The sequence below is a fragment of the Haliotis rufescens genome, unplaced genomic scaffold (assembly GCF_023055435.1).
Source record: "Haliotis rufescens isolate VD_foot unplaced genomic scaffold, xgHalRufe1.0.p SCAF_55, whole genome shotgun sequence".
NCBI classification, from domain to species: domain Eukaryota; kingdom Metazoa; phylum Mollusca; class Gastropoda; order Lepetellida; family Haliotidae; genus Haliotis; species Haliotis rufescens.
In genome coordinates, this window is record NW_025964279.1 from 1074629 (window position 1) to 1097280 (window position 22652).

Genomic DNA, 22652 nt, shown 5'->3' on the forward strand with positions numbered 1-22652 from the left:
TGGGTGGCCCTTTTTGCTGTTTGCAGGACTGATTTGATAAAAATATTGTCTCTAAATGAGGTTAATGCATGTATTTATTGACCTGAAAAAAAGTAATATTCACCTCAGACTTTGTCCTTGGTCACCATTGCCTGTTTTGGTCCATTTTTGTTTATATTTTCTAATAAAAAGACTCGCAGATTTAACATGTGTTAGCTACAATAACGTTCCAACAAATTGAGGCGTAGGTTTGGGGAATACCATTTCCTTATAATTCCCATTCTATTTTCAGAAACTGAAGCCATTACTGTAAATTATCCCATGTGACATGATTCTCTGTGAATGAATATGGCCGAAGTCTTTGCATAATATATTAAAGTGTGTTGTTTTATCTTAATTAAAGTCTTCAAATACACTACATACACCCTCATGGATGTGCAGTCTCAAAGCTGTTGTGTTGATTGCCTGTTATGGTAACCTTACTTGTACCTTCATAAATACCCATATATACCCATTATTGTGGTTAGACTATGGTTTTAAGCCTTTGCCCAACACCTTCTTCCTTGTCTCTAATGCATTTCTATTGTTTCAGGTCAGCTGATGGGTTTTCCCAAGGCAGTGGTGAATACTTCAAGACAGAAGATTCCTATGAACAAGAACTCAGGGAATACGGCCATAGTCAGAGACAGAGAGAACGTGGCCACAGTAGCCCTAGACGTACGGATGAACGTTATGATGAGAGACCGTCACGGCGGTCATCTCGGGACTTATCACTGGACTCTTATGATGATAGGAGTAAGGATAGATTGGACCTTTATGGGCGGAGTGATAGCCCAGGCAGTGATCGGAACTCTTACCGCTCAGAAAGTCGGTACCGAAGTAGGTCCGACGATAAAAGTTATTCCAGAGATCGGTTTGATCTCGAAAAACACAGAGACTTTGATCTTCATAGTGACCCAAGTAGGAGTCAGTCTCCAGTATCATTCCACAGCCCCACCAGAAGTCCGACACGGAGAAAAGATGATGAATTATCAAATCGGTCGTATACTCCTCCAACACCAACTGAGGAAGAACCACCTATGTACCGATATTATCCTGATGACTATTCACGGAAAACCCGTTTAGAACGGAGTAATTCAATTCATCGGCATGTGTCTATGGATGATTCTGTGTCTACTAAAAGTCAACCGTGGAGTGTTGTGTCAGTGACTACAGGGAAACCTCAGTCAGAAATTGTGAAACCGCCCGAGAAAATGTCTTCTCGGAAACGTTCTTATGAGGAAGCCATGCTAAGCAAAGACCTCGCCAAAAATTCCAAGAAATTGGAACGAAGTGAAAGTCATAGTGCGACTTTAAAATCAACAGCCTCAAAAATCAGTGTGACAAAAGCTTTCCTTGCGGAAAAGATGAGACTTGAAAAAGGTGATAAGACACGTTTGATACCAAAAGCATTCATTGAAGGACAGATTCATGGGAGTCCAGGTTCAACCAACAGCCACCCAGAATCAGAAAATGGTTCATTAGGTGAATCTGACTTATTAGAACTGCATAGTAAAAAGGCTTTACTACTGCAAAAGATTCAGCAGTTAGAGGACACCTCTGATGCTGATCCTAACCTCAGTGAGGATGTGCGTAATGTTGTGGCAAGAAGATTCGATGGAACTAAAGGACAGCTAATTAAGAGTCTTCAGAGTGGTAAGCTAGAGGAAAAGAAACTTGAACTTGCTGAAGAAATTAAGAAAATTGACAGTACTAAAAGTTATCGCAAACAGATGGAGAAATTACGGATACTTGAGACAAAAGTGACTGCTGATGATATTGCACGAAGGAAAAAGTCACCTTCGTCAGCCCTTCCTGTGATAGTGACAAAGTTGGATGAGAGTGAAGGTGAGGACCACCATACTGATTCTCCAACAGACACTGGCTCAAGTTTCCGGCAACAGGCTAAGCGCCGGAAATTTGATGTGAAAGATGGTGATATAAATTCAAAAGTGCGTACATATCGACGGAACGATAAATATATCAGTAGTGACGATGAAATGACTGAGAAAGGTTTGAAAAAGAAGGATTTAACAATAGATTCCTACAGTAAGAATGTGAAATTACACGATGGACTTACAAAATTGGATGTTGGTTATTCAGGGTATTTCCCTTTGTCCAAATCTCCCCGACATGACATTCATACTCCTCTGGAGCCAGTGGAGAGACATGAAAAGAAGTCTCTCAGCCTGCCCATTATTATTAAAGAGGAGTCGGATACCACTTTAGAAGATCCTCGGATTAAGAGACATCAACATGCTTTTGACGACAGGATATCATCATCTGCTGTTGGCAAGGAGATCTCTCCTCATGTTGTGCCTGCTGATAGCTCTACAAACTCTCCAAAAGAAGAGCAATTGACTTTTGTGATTCGTAATAGTCCGGAGTACCAGAAAAGTCCCAAGGCTTTTGAGGATATATCTGTGAGTCACCATGCTGATGATGTGTCTGAACTTAGCCCTAAGGATATTAATCTTTCAACAAAAACCTGGACTAGACCATTTCCTTATGAAATGCCAGAGACTTCTGCTAAGGAATCTATCCAAGAGAAAGGCCTGTCAGAAGTGGAAGGTGTTGTTGACTCTACATCTGTGATGATATCAGCAAAGGAGGAAACAAGTCCTTCCTCTGCTGCTATTGAAACTGCTATTGAAATAGATGATTCTTTCTCGGATAGTAGTTCAGAGGAACCCAAGACTCCTGGAGAGTTAAGTCTGGAGGAGAGAATACGAATCCTGGATGAGAAGATGAGTATGCCAGTAATGAACAAACCTCTGGAAGCATCACTTCTCACTCCAAGTACGTCCGCTTCCTCACTGACCTCACCCCTGACTGGACTGTATTCTAAATTCAGGATCAGGAAGAAGCAGGATGCTACCCCTGGTCTTGGTTTTAGCCAAGGTTCAGAGGATAAGAAACCTGAGCCCTCAGACATTGTGAAGCAGTTGATGTCCCGACGGAGTAAAAGTATTCTTGATCAAGATTCTAAACGTCTTGAGCAGATTAACGAGAAATATGAACCAAAAGATGTGACAGTGACACTTGCCAATTCCCCACCCAAAACTTATAATCAGGTCCAAACAAAAGCTGCTGTGAAACAGATGCCAGTAACATCAATGAGTGCTCTTCAAGGAATAATGGGTTCCTTTAGTTTTGATGGTTCAAGTAGTTCATTCCAACCCCCTTCCTCTATGTCCCATTCACTTCATCAGCAGGTAGTGCATGCTCCTCCATTGCAGCAGTTCCCAGGATCAACGTCACCAGCACCTCATCCTCTAACACCAGCACAGTTAAAAGAATCTACTAGTCACCATTCTACACCATCTTTCACAGTACCGTCATTACCAGTGCAGCCACCTCATCAGCAACAGCAGCAGATAGTATCTACCTCAACAGTTCACCCTCATCTTTCTCCATCAGCTGTCAGTACCCAACAATTGTCACCACCAATCAATACCCAAATGTCTGCATCATCTCAAATGTTGGCCTCGTCTCATTCAGGGTTCATGTCTGGGTTCCAGTCACCCAAACATCCAAGTGTTTTTCCTCCAGAAACTCTGAAGCAGCAACTGAAGCAAATCCCTACCAGTGCTGCTTCTATTGCAGGTAGCATTGTAGTGGAACCTCAACAAAAGTCAAGTCACCCTTTAGTTGTTGTCAGTACTCCAAACAGTGTAAGCGAACCTGTCTCAAGCTCAACTGGAACCATGTCAGTATCTCCAACAGCAACAGCCATCCCAACAGCAAATAAAGAAATGCATCACCTTGTTGCTCCAGTGCAGAAAAGACGACCCTCTGATTCATTACAAACACCAGTCATGTCCTCCAACCATAACACAGAACCCATGGACACCCAGTCCTCACCTTCCAGAACTCCCACTACATCCAGAACGGACTCTACATCTTCATATACCAGTAGTCAGTCCATTACTAGTCCTGTTGTAATTCCTCTGGAAAGTAAGAAGGAAGCTCCTGGTGTTGCCAAGTTCAATCCTGATCAACACTCGACTCCACTGAAGAAAGAAGCTTTACAGCCGAAGGAAGAAAAAGAAACAAAACATTCACTCCCACCTGTTTTGATGCGTTCAAAGTCAAGTGATGAGAGAGCATCAAAGTCAACTAAACTGTCATCCCAAAGCAAGTCTTTTGAGATGACAGAGAAGAGGCCTGAAGCATCCAGTGATAAGAAGAAGGAAAATGTTCATAAAAGTCATGACAGTCACTCCCAGCATTCTAGCCACAAGGAGAAATCCGATGCAAAGAAAGATGGCGAGGACAAACACCACCACAAGGCATCTTCAACAGATAAGAAGGTTTCCAAGTCCCATAGTCAAGAGAAGGAACACAGGGAAGAAAAGAAGCATGAATCCTCATCTCACAAGGACAAGATACGCCATGACTCAGGAGCCAAGCTCAAAAGTCACAAAGAAGTTGATAATACCAGTAGGGAGAAGACCAAACCCAAACATAAAGAGAGTGAGAGCAAGAAGGAAAACAAAGATCACACTTCTGAGAAATTCAAATCAAAAGACAAAGGTCATGAGGACAAGAAGCATGAAAAGGACAAAAAAGCTGAAGAAAAGAAGGCTGAGGAAAAGAAATCTGAGGAAAAGAAGGAAGACAAAAAATCAGAAGAGAGGAAAGCAGAAGAAAAGAAGGATGACAAAAAGATTGAAGAGAAAAATGAAGGAAAGAAGACTGACGAGAAGAAACCAGAGAAGAAAGATAAGGTAAAGAGCAAGGAAACAAAACCTGACAAAGCAAAAAGCTCCTCTTCTCAAAGTGAAAATAAGTCAGCATCCAAATCTCAAGATAAAGGGAACAAGGATCACAAGGAGTCAAAGAAGTCCTCTTCTTCCTCTTCCTCTTCATCCAAAGACAAGGTGCCTAAAGATTCAAAAGATCAGAAGGACCAGAAGAAAAAAGCCAAGGAAGGAGAAAAGGTGGAAAAAAATTCAAAGACTTCATCAAAAAGTGAAAAAAAGACTGAAGGAAGCAGAGACAAATCAGAGTCTAGAAGCACGAAAGAGAAATCTGAGAAGAAAGAGGAGAAGAAGGAAGAGAAAAAAGAAGATAGGAAAGAAGATAGGAAAGAAGACAGGAAAGAAGACAGGAAAGAAGACAGGAAAGAAGACAGGAAAGAGAGGGAGAGGAAGGCAGCAGAGAAAAAAGCAGCAGCCATAGCAGAGAGGAAGATGCTAGCTGAGTTTCTTGTCGATGACTTTGAACCATATGTATCAATGTATGATAAAGTCAAGAGACGGTCTATTGAGAAAAGCAAGGAAAATGAAACAGAAGATGTCCGTAAATACTTTGACCGGTTTCAGAAAAGACGGAAGCAGAAATCTAAGTCAAACCGTGGGGATGACAGTGATTGCAGCTCCTTTAACTCAGATGATGAGAGTGGAATGTCAGGTACACAGAACTCTGAAGAAGAAGAACCTGAACCTCCAAAAGAGAAAGTGCGGAAGAAAAAGACTCAGGTTATTGAAAGTTCTTCCTCTGATGAACTTGAAGAATATATCAAACAGAAACGGAAGAAGAAATCTAAGACAGTCATGCAGAAAAAGGCAAGAAAGTTTCTGGAATCATCCTCCGATTCTGATGATGATATGGATATTCTAAATGATGATGAGCCTATCATTAAGTCTGAAAGCAAGAAGCCTTCTAAGAAAAGGAAGTCAAGGGAGAATTGGAGTGATGATGATAATGATGACTTTGAAGAAGTCAAAGTTGAGAAGAGGTTAGAGGACAGATCATTTGTTGATGCTTTCCCATCTGAAATGAGCATAACTGAACCAGAGACAATGGATGAAGGAGAAAAGAAAAACGTAGACCTGGGAAAAAATGATAAGTCCAAGAAACCAAAGAAGAAGAAGCCAAAGGACAAAGAACCATGCTCTGCATCAAAGTCAAAGAAAAAAGATACTGATAAACCAACCATTGAGGAAGAAGAGGAAGAGGTATTTCAGCTGGAGGATTTGATAAGGAAAGGAGAGGCAGAACTTCGTCAGATGGAGGCTTACGCAAAGAAAGCAGAAGAAGTGAAGGAAAAGCGGGCAGAGGAGATTAAGGAGAGAAAGATGGATGAACTGAAGGAAGTAAGGGAGGAGAAGGTTGATGAGGTGAAGGAAAAGAAAACTGAAGAAATGCGGGAACAGAAATTGGAAGAAATGCGGGAAAAGAAATTGGAAGAAATGCGGGAAAAGAAATTGGAAGAAACAAGGGGAAAGAAATTGGAAGAAGCACGTGAAAAGAAATTGGAAGAAGCACGTGAAAAGAAATTGGAAGAAGCACGTGAAAAGAAATTGGAAGAAGCCCGTGAAAAGAAATTGGAAGAAGCACGGGAAAAGAAATTGGAAGAAGCACGGGAAAAGAAATTAGAAGAAGCACGGGAAAAGAAGTTGGAAGAAGCACGGGAAAAGAAATTGGAAGAAGCACGGGAAAAGAAGTTGGAAGAAACACGGGAAAAGAAATCGGAAGAAATACGGGAAAAGAAGTTGGAAGAAATACGGGAAAAGAAATTGGAGGATAAAGAGAAGAAGAAAAGTAAGCTTGAAAAGCAGAAGACTCCTAAAGAGCACAAGACCTTGAAGATAGAAGAAAAATCTGATAGCCATATGTCAGAAGGTAAAGAAGAGAAGAAGTCAAAGAATAAATCTGAGGATAAGTCATCAAAACATAAGAAATCTGAAAACAAGGTTGAAGTCAAACCTGAGGAACTGAAGACTGTTAAAGTAGACAAGTGTGAACTAAAGCCAGACACTTCTAGTTCAAAGAGTAAATCTGAGTCAAAGGTTGAAGAAAAAGCAACTAAAAGCAAACCTGATACCAAGCAAGAAGACAAGCAAAAACCCAAGAGTGAATCTGCTGAAGAAGAACCTAAAACATCTGCTCCCAAATTTGATTCTAGGCCTGATGAAACAGATGAAGAATCTAAAGTGAAACCTCCAAAGATTGATGCAAAGGAGAAGAAGTCCAAGGCAAAGACAAAGAAACCTAGCAAAGAACCCTCAGATATTGAACCTGAAATTAACAAGCCATCACCTGTCTTATTCACATCAATTGTTAGAGACCCTGAAAAGAACATATTTTCTGAAATGCATAAATTATCTGAATTTGGAAACAAAGAGACCAAAGTTGAGCCACCAGTGCAGTCAGAGACTTTCCCCTCCTTTGATCGGCACTCTAGTCAAGAGGAGGACTCCGATAAAGACCTTGAACCTCCAAAAGCAAAGAAAGCAAAGAAGAAGAAGAAAAAGAAGGATGGGAAAGGCAAGGATAGCAAGATGGAAATAGATGACCATCCAACAGTAAATAACACTGAGAAACGAGAACCCCTCTGTTCAAGCTTTGGACAGAAATCTTCAAAACTTGATGGCCCAGACATTTCAGAGTTGGCCAAAAAGACGTATAACTTTGATGCCTCACAAGATTCAATCCTTGAGAAGTTTGAATGCAAGTCTTTTGGAGAATCAAAGAAGAAGGATGGTCCCTTGTTTAGCAAAAACAAACTGAAGAGTCCTAATAATGATAATAACAAGTCAAAAGACATTCTGAAAGATTTCAACAAAGATGTTTCCAAAGACATTCATAAAGATATTAGTGCTAAAGAAAGTGTTGTAGATTTAGTCACTGCAACTGTCAAAGAGCCTCCTGCAGTTGATCATGCATCAGTGGATTCTAAGTTTCATGAATTTGATGTCATTTTGTCACCAGAACCCTTACCTGATATCAATGAAACTCCTGTCCCAGTTGAAATCCAAGTGACAACAGAGACTGAGAGTAAAGAAGCTGATATTGGTTTTAACAACAAGGCTGAAACGAAGAAAAGCAAAAAGGGAACCAAAAAGGACAAAGGTCCAAAGACTGACAAGCCAAAGAAGACAAAGAAAAAGGATAAGGAGAAACATGTATCTGAAAATCTGATAGAGAAACTGATAGAGAAACCTATTCCTGAGACCGTAGAAAAGAAGGAGGCTGAGCTGAAACCTAAAATTGCAGCTGAAAATAAACCTGATGTACTTGAATTTAAGACTAAGGAAATAGTTAAACACCAGTCTCCCAGGGCAATTGATTCTTCTCCAGATATGATGAAAGTATTTGACATCTTAGCCAGCCCTCCAAGGGAATCTGAAGATACTGCATCACCTCCCGTGGAAGTGAAGAAATCACCTTTTTTATTCCAATCTCCAAAGAAGGAGGCCATTGTTGAACATGATGAATTTACTTTTGAGGACAGTAATGATGCACCAGAACCCTTCCCTAAGAAGAGTTTGGATCCGGATTGGACAAAGAGATTCAAACCAACATTTGAAGAAGCTAAATCTGCTGATGACTCTCCACGATCACTGGAAGAAATGGATCCAAAGAAACTTGTTATACATTTCCCAGAAGAAAAGGATGATACAGAAACACAGGAGGACCTAACAATCCACCTTGGAATCCCAAACACAGCATCCTTGCCCAAGATTCCAAGCTCAATGGCAGAAAGGACTCCATCAACAGATGCTCCAAGCTTTCCCTCCTTGCAAAATTCCCAAAGTATCTCATCCATTTCAATGGTGTCCCCAGAACATCCAGAACCTGAAGATACCTATCCCTCTTATACGGACATAACTAATGATGAAAAGGCTGCTCAAGCTGCATCTGATGAAGCTGCTCTAGCAGTAGCATCTATCTTGTTTGAAGACCTGGATCCAACAAATGCTTTCAAGAGTGATGTCCCTGACATTGCATTACAACCTGCTGATGAACATCTGGAAGAACCAGTCTTGGATGAGAAGGACAGATTGTCTGATTTGAAAGAGGCAGAAGCAGCAATTGCTCATATCCAAGGTAGTGATATGTCTCCACACCTTGTTGGGAAAGTTGATCTTGAACCTACTCCATCTGATAAACCGGAAGGCCCCCAGCAACTTGAAGAAGAAAAAGAAGAGGTACCTGGAATACAAATGGATAAACAGGTTGATCCTATTCCCAAACCCTCGGAGAAAGTTCAGCCTGAAACTCCTGTCACTATTGCTGATAAGCCTATTCCTGAAACAAGCATATTTAGTTCTCCAGATATGGATTCTAGTCTATTTGATGACAGATTGGTCATTGCAGAACCCAAACCTGAACCTGCTCGCAAAACTCCCAACAAGAGAGTTCCAAGGAGAGGTAGGCGATCAACCAGGAATAAGGGATCTCGAGATGAAGTTGAGGCACCTGTTGAACCAATTCATCCAGAGGATCAATCCTCTTCAGAGCCACTCAATAAATCTGGCTTGAGTTCTGACAGTGATAAATGGGACTTTGATAAATCTGAAAGTGAAGACATTCCTCAGCATGTTACCCCAGTGATAGACCAGCCAAGAAGATTAAGATCTCCAAGGGCAGATAGGTCTCGTGGACGAGGAGCCTCGAGACCTGGGAGGAAACCCAGAGCGTGTAACATCAACAAAGAAAATGCTGCAGAGATTTCAGATCCTGAGCCAGTGAAACCAGTCTGGGGTGAGGAGACCACAAGAAGGTCTTCAACTTCGGATGAGAGCTTTTCAGGTAAAACATACCCATTCAGTTCACGCCTGGAGATGTGTGAGAGTGCCATGGCAAAGACAGATGACCAGGAGGAAGAGGATTCTACTAATTACAGTTTTCCAGAGCCAGAAGAGGGCAATTTGGTTATTGCTTCTGAAGAAGATGACAAACCATCTCAAGATGTCAGCCCATGTACTCCTCAAAGATCTACTCGTAAACGAAAACTGCCAAATTACAAGGCAATGGTATCGGGAACCTCCCCACGTCCAACCAGATCTTCTACCTCTCCCCGTGCTCAGAGAGGCGATGCTCAGTCTCCAAAGAATTCAACATCCCCAAGGGGCCGAGCTTCTCCAAAAGCTGCCGAATTGGGGTCTCCTATTGTCAAACTTGAAAAATTGGAGATGGATGGTGGAAAGAAAGAGTCTGGTCGTAGATCAGATGAGTGGAAATCCCCAAAGTTTCCAGCATTTCCAGAAGATAAACCACCAACCTCCAAGGAAAATATCTACAATTTTGAGACCAGTGAGCAAGATCAAGAGGAGAAGACTGAACACTACCGCACACTCAGAAGTAGGAAGAAGAAATCGGCTGATGCGGAACCAGTTAAAACTGAAATTGAGACTGGACCAGTGCATCAAACACCACAGACCAGATCAGCTATTCCTCCACCTCAGCCAACCTCTGTTCCTCCTTACTCAACACCAGCTTCACTCTCTACTCCAACTGCATCAGGCGGAACTTATCTGACACCAGCTGAAGTTCAAGCTCAGGCCATCAAGAACATCATGCAGAGTGTTGCAGCAGAACATGCAGCAGAGCAGTCCCTAGCTACTCATCCTGTGTCCAATGATTCCTCGTCCTTCATGAGCCATGTTGACAAGATCATTGATGATGTGTCCAAGGGAATCTTTGGTATGAGTGATGGTGGAGAGAAGCAAGAACCTCTGAAGCATGAGAAGCCACCAGAGACATCAGTGCCTGTGTCCATGCCTGTGCCAACCCCACCAATTGCAGCTACTTCAGGTTAGACATTTGGATTTAGTAGAGTTCATGTAGTCTATTTCTTAGTTTCAATCAGGTTTTTATCAATACCAACCTGTGACTCCCAATAAACATGTCTATCACTCCCTTTAACTGTTTCTGATAATGATTCCAAATTGAGAATCTGCTATATTCCAAGGATAGGTTTCAACTCTATCATTGTCAAATACATCAATATTAGAAAGATTTAGTTATTCTGATGATGACATGACACAGAGGACCACATGAAAAGCTATGTGTGTAACTGGTCATTATTACTAAACACTTTGGGGGTAGTATAAAAGTAAGCCTTTTGTATGGAGTTTGTGTTGAATCTAATCCACATTAACCATTTATTATTTTCAGAAGAAAAGTGTGTCAACTCCAAAATCTATGACATCCTTACTCAGAATCTGAAACAAGAGCATGCAATTAAATCTGAACATTCCCAACTCAGTCGACCATCTGAACCTGGAAGTTTACTCTCAACATTTGTCAGCATGCCTAGTCCTGCTCTTGTCACAATAGCTTCACAGATCCGCAATGACCCTGGGATGTCTCCAATTTCTTCCATGCACCATCCAGTGCCCGAAAATCCCATGCTTCAAGCCCCCAGCCCTATGCCTACAGCAAAGATGCTGAACACAACCATGCCATTGCCGGCACCTATTAAGCATGAAGACAATCAGATTAACAAACTTTCCTCACCATCTAACATTTCTCAGTTCAGTGACAATGTGCAGAGACATGGCCATCATGTGGGTAAATCAACAGCAGGGCCTGTAACACAGCCAATGGTTAGCGTACCAACCAGTACCATCATGCAGAACCCTGTACCATTGATTAGCAAAGCTTTGGCTTCTCCTGTGTCAGCTCCAGCTCAGCCCAAACCAAAAAGCATTCCTCCACAAATGACAACACCTCCACCTCCACAGATGTCAAGCTCTGGGATTCAGCCACAGAGACCACAGAGTGTGCAGCTACCTGTGACCCATGTACCAGTCAGCAGTGCAGAAACAATGAACATTCAGAGGCCGCCAAGTGCACACAGTCATGTCCAATTCCAGGTGATGCCAGGAACGCCAAGAGACCAGCCTCCCAAGTCTCAGCTTCTTGAACCTAAACTTGAACCAGGTAAACCCGGCCCTGAAGTCAAGGGAAAACCATATCCACCTCCTCACATGGGTGCACCTCCATTCATGATCCCTGGGATCCAGGCAGGTCAGAGGATGCCGGGACCTCCTGGCTTTCCCTTCATTCCTCATGTAGACCCAAGACTTATGTCACCAGTGAGTCCCAGAGAATCCCCGAATCACAGCAAGGAGGGTCTCAGAAAGCCAATGACAAATCCTCATGCCATTAACCCAAGAGACATGTCCCGTCCTCCAAGTCAGGGACAGATGCAACCTCACTTTGTTGGGGACATGCCCAGACAAGCAACATCTGAAGCCTTGCGACAAGCCCACCATCAGAGGGATCAGAACCGTCAACCAGGACCTGTGGAACAGATGAGACAAATTGCTGAACTGAAACGACAGTCTGTATCAGATGTTGCCGCTGACCAGTTGAGACAGAGGGCCCAAGCTGATCATATCCGTCAGCAGCTGGCAGCTGGGGAACAAATCATATCTGCTGAGCAGCAGAAACGTCATCTAGAGGAACAGCTGAGGCGGGAAGAACAGATGAGGCGAGAGGAGCAGATCCGACATCGTCCAGAGATCCACCACATGCAAGAGCATCTGCAACTGCAGGAGGCAATCCATCAGGGCCGTAGTGGAGAGAGACAGAGGGAAGGTGAAGTCTTACCTCACATTATCAGACCTACAGACGATCCTCAGAACCTGGTGAGAAGGGAACAGATACATAGAGCAGAACAAAGGTTTGCTGACATGCGTCACGGAGGGATGGAAAGGACGACAGACATTCAGAGGATAGTGAATCAGAAGATAGAATCCGAGGTTCGTCAGGGGCGTCATCCCCAGTCAGGACCACAGCCCAGGATGCATGCACCATCTCCCGACGTTGCCATCTGTGTCAAAACTCCACCTGCAACATCAGCAGCCAATGCCTTCATCGCTGGAGTTGTCGTCGGCCACCCGAGTTCTCTCTCTCCCAAGACCGCCAGCCCTGTAGGCCAGGTGAGCAAGGTTGGGCAATGCTTACTTTGTTGTTGATGCGTAACTCAATTTATGGTTTAACTAGATCAGTTTATGCTAAAATTATAAATATAATATTTCAAAAATACTTTAAAAGTGGACAGTATGAATGACAGATTAAGACAAATAAAAGTTACAGTTCAAGTCAGCAGTTTATGTAATAATCCAGACTGGATAACGCTCCTCAGTATAAATTCAGGTCAAATTCTGTCCCTATGACCAAATGAACATCCAATAGATGTGGAGCATGCCCAGTAAACCAGAAGGTAAAACTAGACATCAGTATGTCAGTCTGAATATTTGCTGCTGTTGCAGGTGATTGAGCGTCTGCCTAACCCACATGTGCCTGTGTCGGGTCAGCCTGGGCGCATGATCTATCAGGAGGCCCAGATGCAGCAGCAGCAGCAGCAACAGCAGCAGCAGCAGCAGCAGCTCCGGCAGAACAAAGGTGAGGAGGCTCATCCGAAGGACATCCACATCCAGATAACATCAGTCTTTTTAGCTGCCACCCCAGGGTGTTTTCACAGTACCCCATGATTGTTTCCCTGGGTCAGAATAGAGAGCCACTTCAGCATTAGAGCCTGCTAGGTCCCTACGTCTTATTAACTAGTAGACCCGACTCCGTGGTCTAGTGGTAGGGTGTCCACTTGGAGAATGGAAGGTCAGGGTTCGATCCATCCCAGATGGTACTTGTCTGGCGTTCCGCTGTTAAGGGGCTAAAACAAAGACTGGTCGGCCCGTATACTGTGTCTGAGTGGGGTGTTCATGCTAAATTGCAGGATGGTATCTCAGTGGGCTAGCACTATGAAATCGTCCGAAATTAGTCAGGACTAGTACAAGCTTGCACGGGCGCACACATCGCTATATAATAATCTTGGATGTGATGTTAAACCCCATTTGACCTCACCTATTAACTAGTACCCTTGCAAAGAGTCCTTGACGCTGTTTTATGCCTCAATCTTAGACGATGATTACTTTGATACTTTAGCATAGAATTATGACAGATACTTTGTGGAAAGGTCTGAGGGTCATTTCTCAGTACTTAATCAGGGTTCATATTCCAATGATAAGGACTATTGCTCATCTTATAAACCACTGGTACAGTCTCCTGAGATATAATTGGAGCTTTGCTGAGTGTAGTGTAAAACAATATGTAGTCAATCAGTGAACCTTGGTGCCCTTCTGTTTTAGTTCAGTTTGACATTGAGTGAATATGTGAGCCCGACCACAAATAGATGGACAATACTGATGCTTCATGGAGTCTTAGGTTCATACACTGTTTGTTTAGCTGGTTGTGTGAAGTTAACTCTAGGCCACAGAATGGATAGATGTGTTGAATGTACATCAATGTTTCTTGTTTGCTTTAGATGCAGACAGTCCTCGGAATGCACCTACTCCATCATCACAACCAGAGATGAGGCCTCCATCCAGAGAGATGATCTACTTCATGCAGCAGCAGCAACAACATCAGCAACAACAACAACAGCAACAACAACAGCAGCAACAGCACCGCCAGATGATGCTCCAGGAAGCAGCTGCACGTGAGAGGAAGATGCCTGAACATCCTCATCCCTCCCAGTCCCCCACAATCCTCAACCTGGCCGACCCTGAACTCCGACAGGAGGGTCGCAGCAGCAAGGGACCACAGCCAGCCTATCCTTTGCCTTACGATCACAAGATGATGATGTCTCAAGCTGACGGGCGGATCCCATCCTCAACACCCAGTGCGTTTGTTCCACCAGGAGGGATGGTTGGACAGAGACCCGAAATGCCTCCAGGAGTCCCTCCCCATCTCTACAGACCAGACCTCTTCCCACAGGGAATCAGACTGCCCATTGACCCACGGATGTATCCGGGTATCGACCAGCCAGGCTTCATCCCTGGTCGCGACGTGTCGCTTGTTGTACCACCAGGTCACTTCCCACCTCAGATTTTAGACAAGATGAGGATGGAGCAGCAGCAGCAGGTGGAGGCTCATCGTTCTGCCTCCCGCCAGGAGCAAGGTGGACCCCAGGTGATGATGCCTGGGAACCCTACCCAGCCCCAGAGTGCCCACATGCCAGGTCCTGGGGTGCCAGAGTTGATCCAGCAGTCCCTCATGCAGACCCGCAGTCCCTTGTACGACATGCCCAGAGACAAACACATGAGAAAACTGGAAGTAAGTTTGACACAGAATATGACCTGTCATGAATAATTGCGTAAAATGAGATCAGCTATTTTGTGATAAGTGAGGAAATTTGCGAAGGCAGATAAGGTGTAGTCCCTGCCATGAAGGATTTCATACGTTCAAAACTTAGGAGACCCAGTATATCTGATCAGGATGTTATAGTGCCGTATGACAGTGAATGTACTTACCATTAGATCATGTTAAGGTATGGGGTGGAATGCGAAGATCATTTTGTGTAGATGGACCAAGGCATTCAGACGATTGTAGAAGTTACCGTCTTTACATGTGCAACGTTTTCTTCCAGCAATACCCAGTTGTGTGGCAAGGTGCCGTGGCGCTGAAGAATGACAACAGCTTGGTACAGATGCACTATGTTGCTGGTAACAGTACCCTGCCCAAGGTCACCCTGCCTCCCCAGATCCCAGGGGGTGCCCTACAGCCGCTGAGGATAGCCCAGAGGATGAGGATGGAACACTCACAGCTGGATGGAGTCTCCAAGAGGATGCAGGTTAGCATTAGTATTGATGTTTTCATGTCCATATGAAATATATGTATGAAGGTATGGATCAGGCCTGTGACCTCAATTTATTGGTTTTTGTCCCACACTCCATAGATGTTTATATCCATGACTGACATACCGTATTCGATGTAATAAGCGCCCAGGGCGCTCTCAAAATTAGAAGTAGGGGGCTCTTATTAGAATATTATTTTGGTGAAAAAAAACAAGAGTTGAAAGATAAATTTCGTGGTTTATGCTAACAGCCTGAAATGTTTATGTACGACAGATATGTTTTTCTAGAATTTAATTGCCCATAATTAAGGGTGCATATAACACACGAGTGCATATTGTACTCGAATAAATAAGTCTTGTGAACATTGATCTATCAGAAGGGGTGCTAATTGGGATTGTTCACTAGCCAATATATTAGCAAATACCGCAGTGGGCGCTTATTACGTCAAATACGGTACCTGTTTTGGCAATCAATATTCAAGTCACTGAATATCACAATGTTTATAGAAGTGCTCAGTTCTAGTGTTTGTCTTGTGAGATAAAATGGTTCACGAGAACTCAATTGACTTTCCTTTCTGAAACCCTTTAGTTTCCTTGTGTTATCGTGCTGTCGAGTGTGACTTTGACACTAAGTGATTGTATCCTGTTTATCCTGTTCTTGTAAGCATTGCTCCATATCCTGTTTCAGCTGCAGAAGGATTTCTGCATCCTCATGGCTATCCCCTTCGGCCGGGACCACCAGGACCTGGAGGAGCAGACCAAGGCCTTGTCTAAAGGTGTCATAGAGTACTTGCTTCTGAAACAGGCAGCTGGCATTGTCAACATCCCGATGCCAGGGTCAACTCAGGTGTGTAGACCCTCGTCTTTCATCCTTCATATGTGAGGGGCAGTGTGGTAGTGGACAGCGTTTATCTGACACCCTGTCCCATGGGAACCCTGGTTACGATAGATCCCCAGCACACTATAACTTGTAAGAGGCAACTTGTTAGTAATGGGTGGCCAGGCTCGGTGACTTGGTTCTGACAATGAGGGATGTTGTCTGGTCAAATTATTATAGACTGCCATGATATAGGTGTAATACTGCTCGGTTCAATTCCCCAATTTGATACAATGAAGCCATTAATTTTCTGATGTCAGTAAGCTTAAAAAAAGTTTTATGGTGCTGTTTTCATGTTGGTGTGGCTCCTTTTGATGTCTTGGTTTTACTTGTACACAACAAATTGTGATGTGATCTGCTTGTATTTCCAGCCTGCCTATGTGGTGCACATCTTCCCACCTTGTGAGTTCTCGCATGACTCGGTAGCCCGGAACACAACAGGTCTGGTGGAACATATTCAGGATTTGGCTCATGCACTCATCATCATCACTACCGTGGGCTGAAGAGGGCATCGTACAGAAGAGTGCCCCACGGAGGAGGAAGCTTGAATATGCTTGCAGTATGCTTGGGAGAATATTGACAGACTGGATTAGCTTACTGGGAATATGCTTGCAGAATACAGGAACTACGCCAGGAGTAGATTATGTTATGAGGAATACATTCAAATATCTGGAGGAAGAATGGAGTACTACATGTATTTATTTGGAGCAAGCTATTACTTGGAGTACCATTTGGAGATTATGGCAAGGATACCCAAGGATGCCGAGGTGTATCATGAGCCGATACTTTAGGTATCCTGATACCCAGTGGATAGATACCCAGGGTGCAGCTTCACCTATGGATATACTTCGATGATAAGCGTTACCTGATATACAGATCTGATATACAGCCAGATCTTCTGGCTATCTCTGGCAGCACAGCCATGAGGTATGTAACAAGCCTGAAGATACCCGATTACGGAATATACCCGGAATAGAGTTTAACCCGATTGCGACAAACACTGGAATATACATTGAACCTGGATATGTAATCTGTGAACCATTTCCAATGATGTGGTTTATCACCTTTACCGAATTTTGAAGACAATAGACTTCTTGAACGTCACACTGATATTTCCCAAGGCTTATTTATGAAGAAACAGTTGTACATGTGTGTTGGATTAAAAACTGAACAAAGTTGTTCTTTGCAAGCCAAAATCATTAGATTTTGTGACTTTACTTAACTAATGGGAACAATATGCCAGGGAGGTAGCGTATGTAGTGGTTTTTGCTTGTCTGTTTGCAGGCAGGGACACCTGTGTGGCTGGTGGCAAGCTTATGTGCTTATTCATAACACGGATATGACTATCATGATTATTATTATTATTATTCTGATTTGTCTGGAATTGCATGGACCTGCTAAAAAAGACTGGGTCTGTTCAGTTCTGGATGTGAAAAGGCAGCTATTTTGAGTTTGAATTGTTTTGCTCGTTTGTGTTTAGTGTATGTACTGACTGTACAGCCACTGTATGGATTACTGTACGGATTGTACAGGGGACCACCATTGAGGGTGGGTGATCATAGAGCTTTAATGATGCATGCAACGACCACAAAACAAGCCGGCAGAGTGCAGGAGGGCGCAGATCGGTCTGTCTGTCCGTCATGTCTGTCGAGCTGTCAGTGGTACCGTGTGCTTCTAAGGATGTACATTGCGATCTCAGGACCTCATTTCAGTGTCGCCGGCACCTGGCCGACCTCAGGATATCTTCTCATGGAATTGCTAGTGTGCAGTAGACAGAGCACTCCTTAAATATGGAGCCATCAACTGGGTTAATTTTACCAAATTTCCTTTTTAAGTTGATAATTTTAGCTGTCTCAGATTGTGTTCTTTAGACTTGCTTCTATTTGCATGGCTGGCTTGAAGGTACATTTTATGTTGTCCTATCAGTATAGTATTCAGACAGTTGTTTTTATAGAGCTTGCGTACGCACACACAGATCAAAACACGTAAGCCAAAGACAGAATATTGGACTGTAAGATATTCTGTGGTGGGCTTGATGTCGGGAAAAATGGCACTAACTATGAATGCTCAAGAGGGCTTAGCGCCCCGTGTATATATGTACAGGAAATTGTCGTGTACAGCTGTAAGTCACTTCATTCATAGATTCATTTTGATCATCACAATGTGTGCTCTGGCAAGCCATTTGTAACATAAACTGCAGATGAAATAGAAATGTGATTGATTACAATGTTAATTGGAATTTAAATCTAACACCTTTTTGACCTGAGATGCAATGTATTTATTTTAGCGCAAAATATATCTGATGAACTCAGTTTCTTGTGTGCAGCCCTGAGTATGGAATCAGCAATTTTCACCTATTGGGAACTTATTTGCTGTCATTCGTTTCCACATTTTCATGTATTTAACACCATCTTCATCATCATGTTGATCATTAACCATTATGTTTATAAGTCACGTCACCCCATGTCATAATGTCATTGGCTCATGGAAATGTTGTCATTTCATGTCGTCAGCGCGTAGATGTACGTGTAATGGGAGGCTACTCTCACCAGATCAGGGATACCATTCTGTCATGTAATGCGTCCTCTTCTGCATCCGTTTGTCCGTCTTTGTTATGTTACGGTTCCTAGAACCTGTGTCTTGTACTTAAGCTAAGCTCGCAACAGAATAACTCGGAGGGTTTCTCCTCACAATGATTTTGAATTGTAAGCAAACACCTGTATCAAATATGCTGTGAAATTTATTAGAATGCAGCATATTATGCCGAAATAACTTTGTGATTTTAGGTTCTGAGGCTTGAAAATTTTGGAAGGTATTTATGTCTTTGTGCTATTTAATAATAACGTGTATATGGAGAGGAAAGTGACATACCATTCCACCCAGTAGTGTGCAATATTTCATCGTTGGGCTAGGCTACATTGATTTGAAATTGTATGGGTGATCTTGTGACGAAAAGAACACAGAAATATATTAATACTAGTTTCTCGCCAGCTGATCAGCTGTTAGATGGAAACTTAATGAAAATGGCACATGATTGTCTAGCCATAGTTTGTAGTGCTATTGTTGAAGTACAAACAAAGTGATAACTGTCAGTTGTGAGAGTATCGTGAGAAATTTATCATGACGTGAAGAGCGAGGAGAGTTTAAAACTTGTCTTGTGAAAATAGGCTGCTGGGTAGCACTTCACAGTTGACTATTGACAGAATTGGGTTTATGGTTGCCAAAAGTCCGCCATCCACTGCCATGAAGCTTGTCAAGTCCTTTTTGAATATGCTGATTGTAATAATGGCTGAATCAGTACATATCATTGCACTTGCGGAATGTGTTTAGTGTTTATCGTCAGGAATGTTTGAGACAGGTAAAATATTAAAGATGTAGATCAGTGTTGATTTATTTATATTCTCATGAGACAAATATAGAATTAATTTATTTTTTACTACCTGGCATAATTGATTTATTCATAAGGAATAAAGAATTATGTACTGTTGCTTTTGGTAATTTAATCTGCAAGACAAGTAATGGTACAACTATAAATTATTTTTACATCTGCAACCATGCATGCTTGGATTTCTCTTGCTATTTAATATTTAATGAAATGTTTCAAAAGGACTTGACTGGCACTGCTTTGTTTCTTATGACTACGCGATAGAATTCCACCATGTTTATGTGAGTTACTGATAATGTTGTCATGAGTGTGTACAGATTGTAGTTGTGGCAAGCCATGTGCTCCTTGTCATATGAATGGTGTAAATATCAATCTAAGTTAATTCTAGTATCTCATGTGGATCACATTCATAAGTAAGTTGCCAGTATCGCTGTCAATACGGTTTAATGTCCTGAGAAATTTGAAGTGATATTCCTTCCTTTCTAAACCTTTTCTAGATTACTAGATTTCTGATTTCCCCTCTCGTGTTTCTCTAAGAGATCTTTCCTTTGCCTATCAAAGCAAGATGTTACACACAATAGAAAACATGCTGGATTGAAGAGGGAAGTAACAGCGTTTTGTGTAGTTGTTTTTTCCTAAGATGCTGAAACATGCATTTCAATAACGATATTCTTAATTATATTGGAATTCTGATTCTGATGTGTCATTGTTTGGCTTACATGTATTTGTTATTTCTTCTCAATGGATTCTTTTGAAATTCGCCTGAATTGAATTTTGTAGCTTTTTTGGACTTGGTAGCTATTTTGTTTTTGAAGGAAATAAGGTTTTCATTGTGTGTATTTCTTGGTTTGGATCATGACTTTCTCCTCAAAACTGCTGTGGTTTTGACTCTTGAAATATCCCACTTTTTTCTCGTACATCATCGTTTGTTTCTATTGCACTGTGTTAAGGGATTGGCCGAGACTGTCATCAATTTCACTTAATACTAAATACAGGGCAATTCATTTTCATTATGGGTTGGTAAGTTTCCTTGTAGTTACAGGGTGGATGGATGTTAACAGTCACATAGGTATAAAAATGATACTAATATTTTACTAATACGGTTGCTGTAGATGTAGATGTGATAAAGATAGATTTGATGAAGGGAGGGGTGGATTTAACTTATGATGACTCAGCATGTTCATTTCTGTGAAATTGGTTACAGTCTGCCAATCCTATTTTTGTTATTAAGGAGCTTCTGAGTGGTAGCCATGGGATGTGTTGACACAGATCATGATGAATTTCTCTCAAATTTAGCTGGCAGCATTTTACGTGACAAATGTACCATTTATTTTTGAAAAGACGATTAGTTGTATATTTTCAGGTGTAGAGTGTTAAGTTGTATATAGCTGTTGACCATGCATGATGTGATAAACTCTATGGAATAAATGTACAGAACTGTAGCAATGTTTACTGTTATCTTTTTCTGTATGGTAACAAAACAAGCACCTTGACATGCATTACATGCAAGCAGCGTAACAGGACTCCACAAAGCAGTCATAGTGCTTTGACTGTTCATAGGTCTATGGTAAAGTATCGAGTTTAAGTTAGCGGTACAATTGCTTTGTGGAACAGGGCCTTTGAACAATTGACTGCCATACATGATGGAGAAATCATAAGATTCTGTTGATTCTGGAATCTGATGCGAATGATTTCTATAACTTAAATCATGTTTTGGTTGATATATTTCTCTCATGTTGCATAATGACCAATAGTTGCTTCTGTTTTACTGTCACAAAATGTAGGTTCAGAATAGCTAGAGTTTAGAATCATCTGCAAGAACAATTGTGTGAAGTCATAATGATTTCAAAATGACTCATTTCACCTGAATGGAGTTTCTTGCAATGTTCATGGCCAATACTTGGCACAAGAAGACATGCTTGAACTCCTTCTGGTAGTCCCGGGGCGGTCGGGTAGCCTATTGGGTAAAGCGTTCGCTCGTCACGCCGAAGACCTGGGTTCGATTCCAGACATGGGTACAATGCTTGAACTTCTTCTGGTAGTCCCCTGAATGGAGTTTTATGCACTGTTTTTAGCCAATAATTGGCACAAGAAGACATGCTTGAACTCCTTCTGGTAGTCCCCTGAATGGAGTTTCGTTCAATGTTTTTAGCCAATAATTGGCACAAGAAGACATGCTTGAACTCCTTCTGGTAGTCCCCTGAATGGAGTTTCATGCAATATTTTAGCCAATAATTGGCACAAGAAGACATGCTTGAACTCCTTCTGGTAGTCCCCTGAATGGAGTTTCATGCAATATTTTAGCCAATACTTGGCACAAGAAGACATGCTTCAAACTCCTAGTAGTCCCGTGAATAGAGTTTCATGCTGTGTTCATGGCCAATAATTGGCACAAGAAGACATTCTTGAACTCCTTCTGGCAGTCCCCTGAAGGGAGTTTCGTTCAATTTTTTTAGCCAATAATTGGCACAAGAAGACATTCTTGAACTCCTTCTGGTAGTCCCCTGAAGGGAGTTTCGTTCAATTTTTTTAGCCAATAATTGGCACAAGAAGACATGCTTGAACTCCTTCTGGCAGTCCCCTGAAGGGAGTTTCGTTCAATTTTTTTAGCCAATAATTGGCACAAGAAGACATGCTTGAACTCCTTCTGGTAGTCCCCTGAATGGAGTTTCATGCAATATTTTAGCCAATAATTGGCACAAGAAGACATGCTTGAACTCCTTCTAGTAGTCCCCTGAATGGAGTTTCATGCTGTGTTCATGGCCAATAATTGGCACAAAAAGACATGCTTGAACTCCTTCTGGTAGTCTCCTGAAGGGAGTTTCATGCAATGTTTTTAGCCAATAATAGGCACAAGAAGACATTCTTGAACATCTACTGGTGTGGAGGTTCACCTCACAATGTTGTTTTACTGGGCTTTACCTGGTGCAGTCAAACCAGGTACCAGTGGTCTGGGGTTTGAATCCTAGGTTTGCAAGATTTGCGTCCTTAAG

At 42.2% G+C, this 22652-nt stretch overlaps 1 protein-coding gene across 5 annotated transcripts in view; it reads left to right on the plus strand.

Annotated features, from left to right (window-relative positions):
* The window catches only part of LOC124144985 (protein split ends-like), a 65810-nt gene extending 44709 nt beyond the window's left edge, over positions 1-21101 (plus strand). For 4 of the 5 annotated variants that reach the window (XM_046514609.2, XM_046514610.2, XM_046514612.2 and 1 more), the window contains 7 exons: positions 572-10566; positions 10930-12710; positions 13035-13167; positions 14087-14877; positions 15191-15394; positions 16086-16244; positions 16646-21101. In XM_046514609.2, coding sequence (XP_046370565.2) covers positions 572-10566; positions 10930-12710; positions 13035-13167; positions 14087-14877; positions 15191-15394; positions 16086-16244; positions 16646-16777 — 13195 coding nt within the window. In that variant the 3' untranslated portion in view covers positions 16778-21101. The remainder of the gene's footprint in view (positions 1-571; positions 10567-10929; positions 12711-13034; positions 13168-14086; positions 14878-15190; positions 15395-16085; positions 16245-16645) is intronic. The other variant, XM_046514611.2, reaches the window with a different exon arrangement.
* The last annotated feature ends 1551 nt before the right edge of the window (positions 21102-22652 follow it).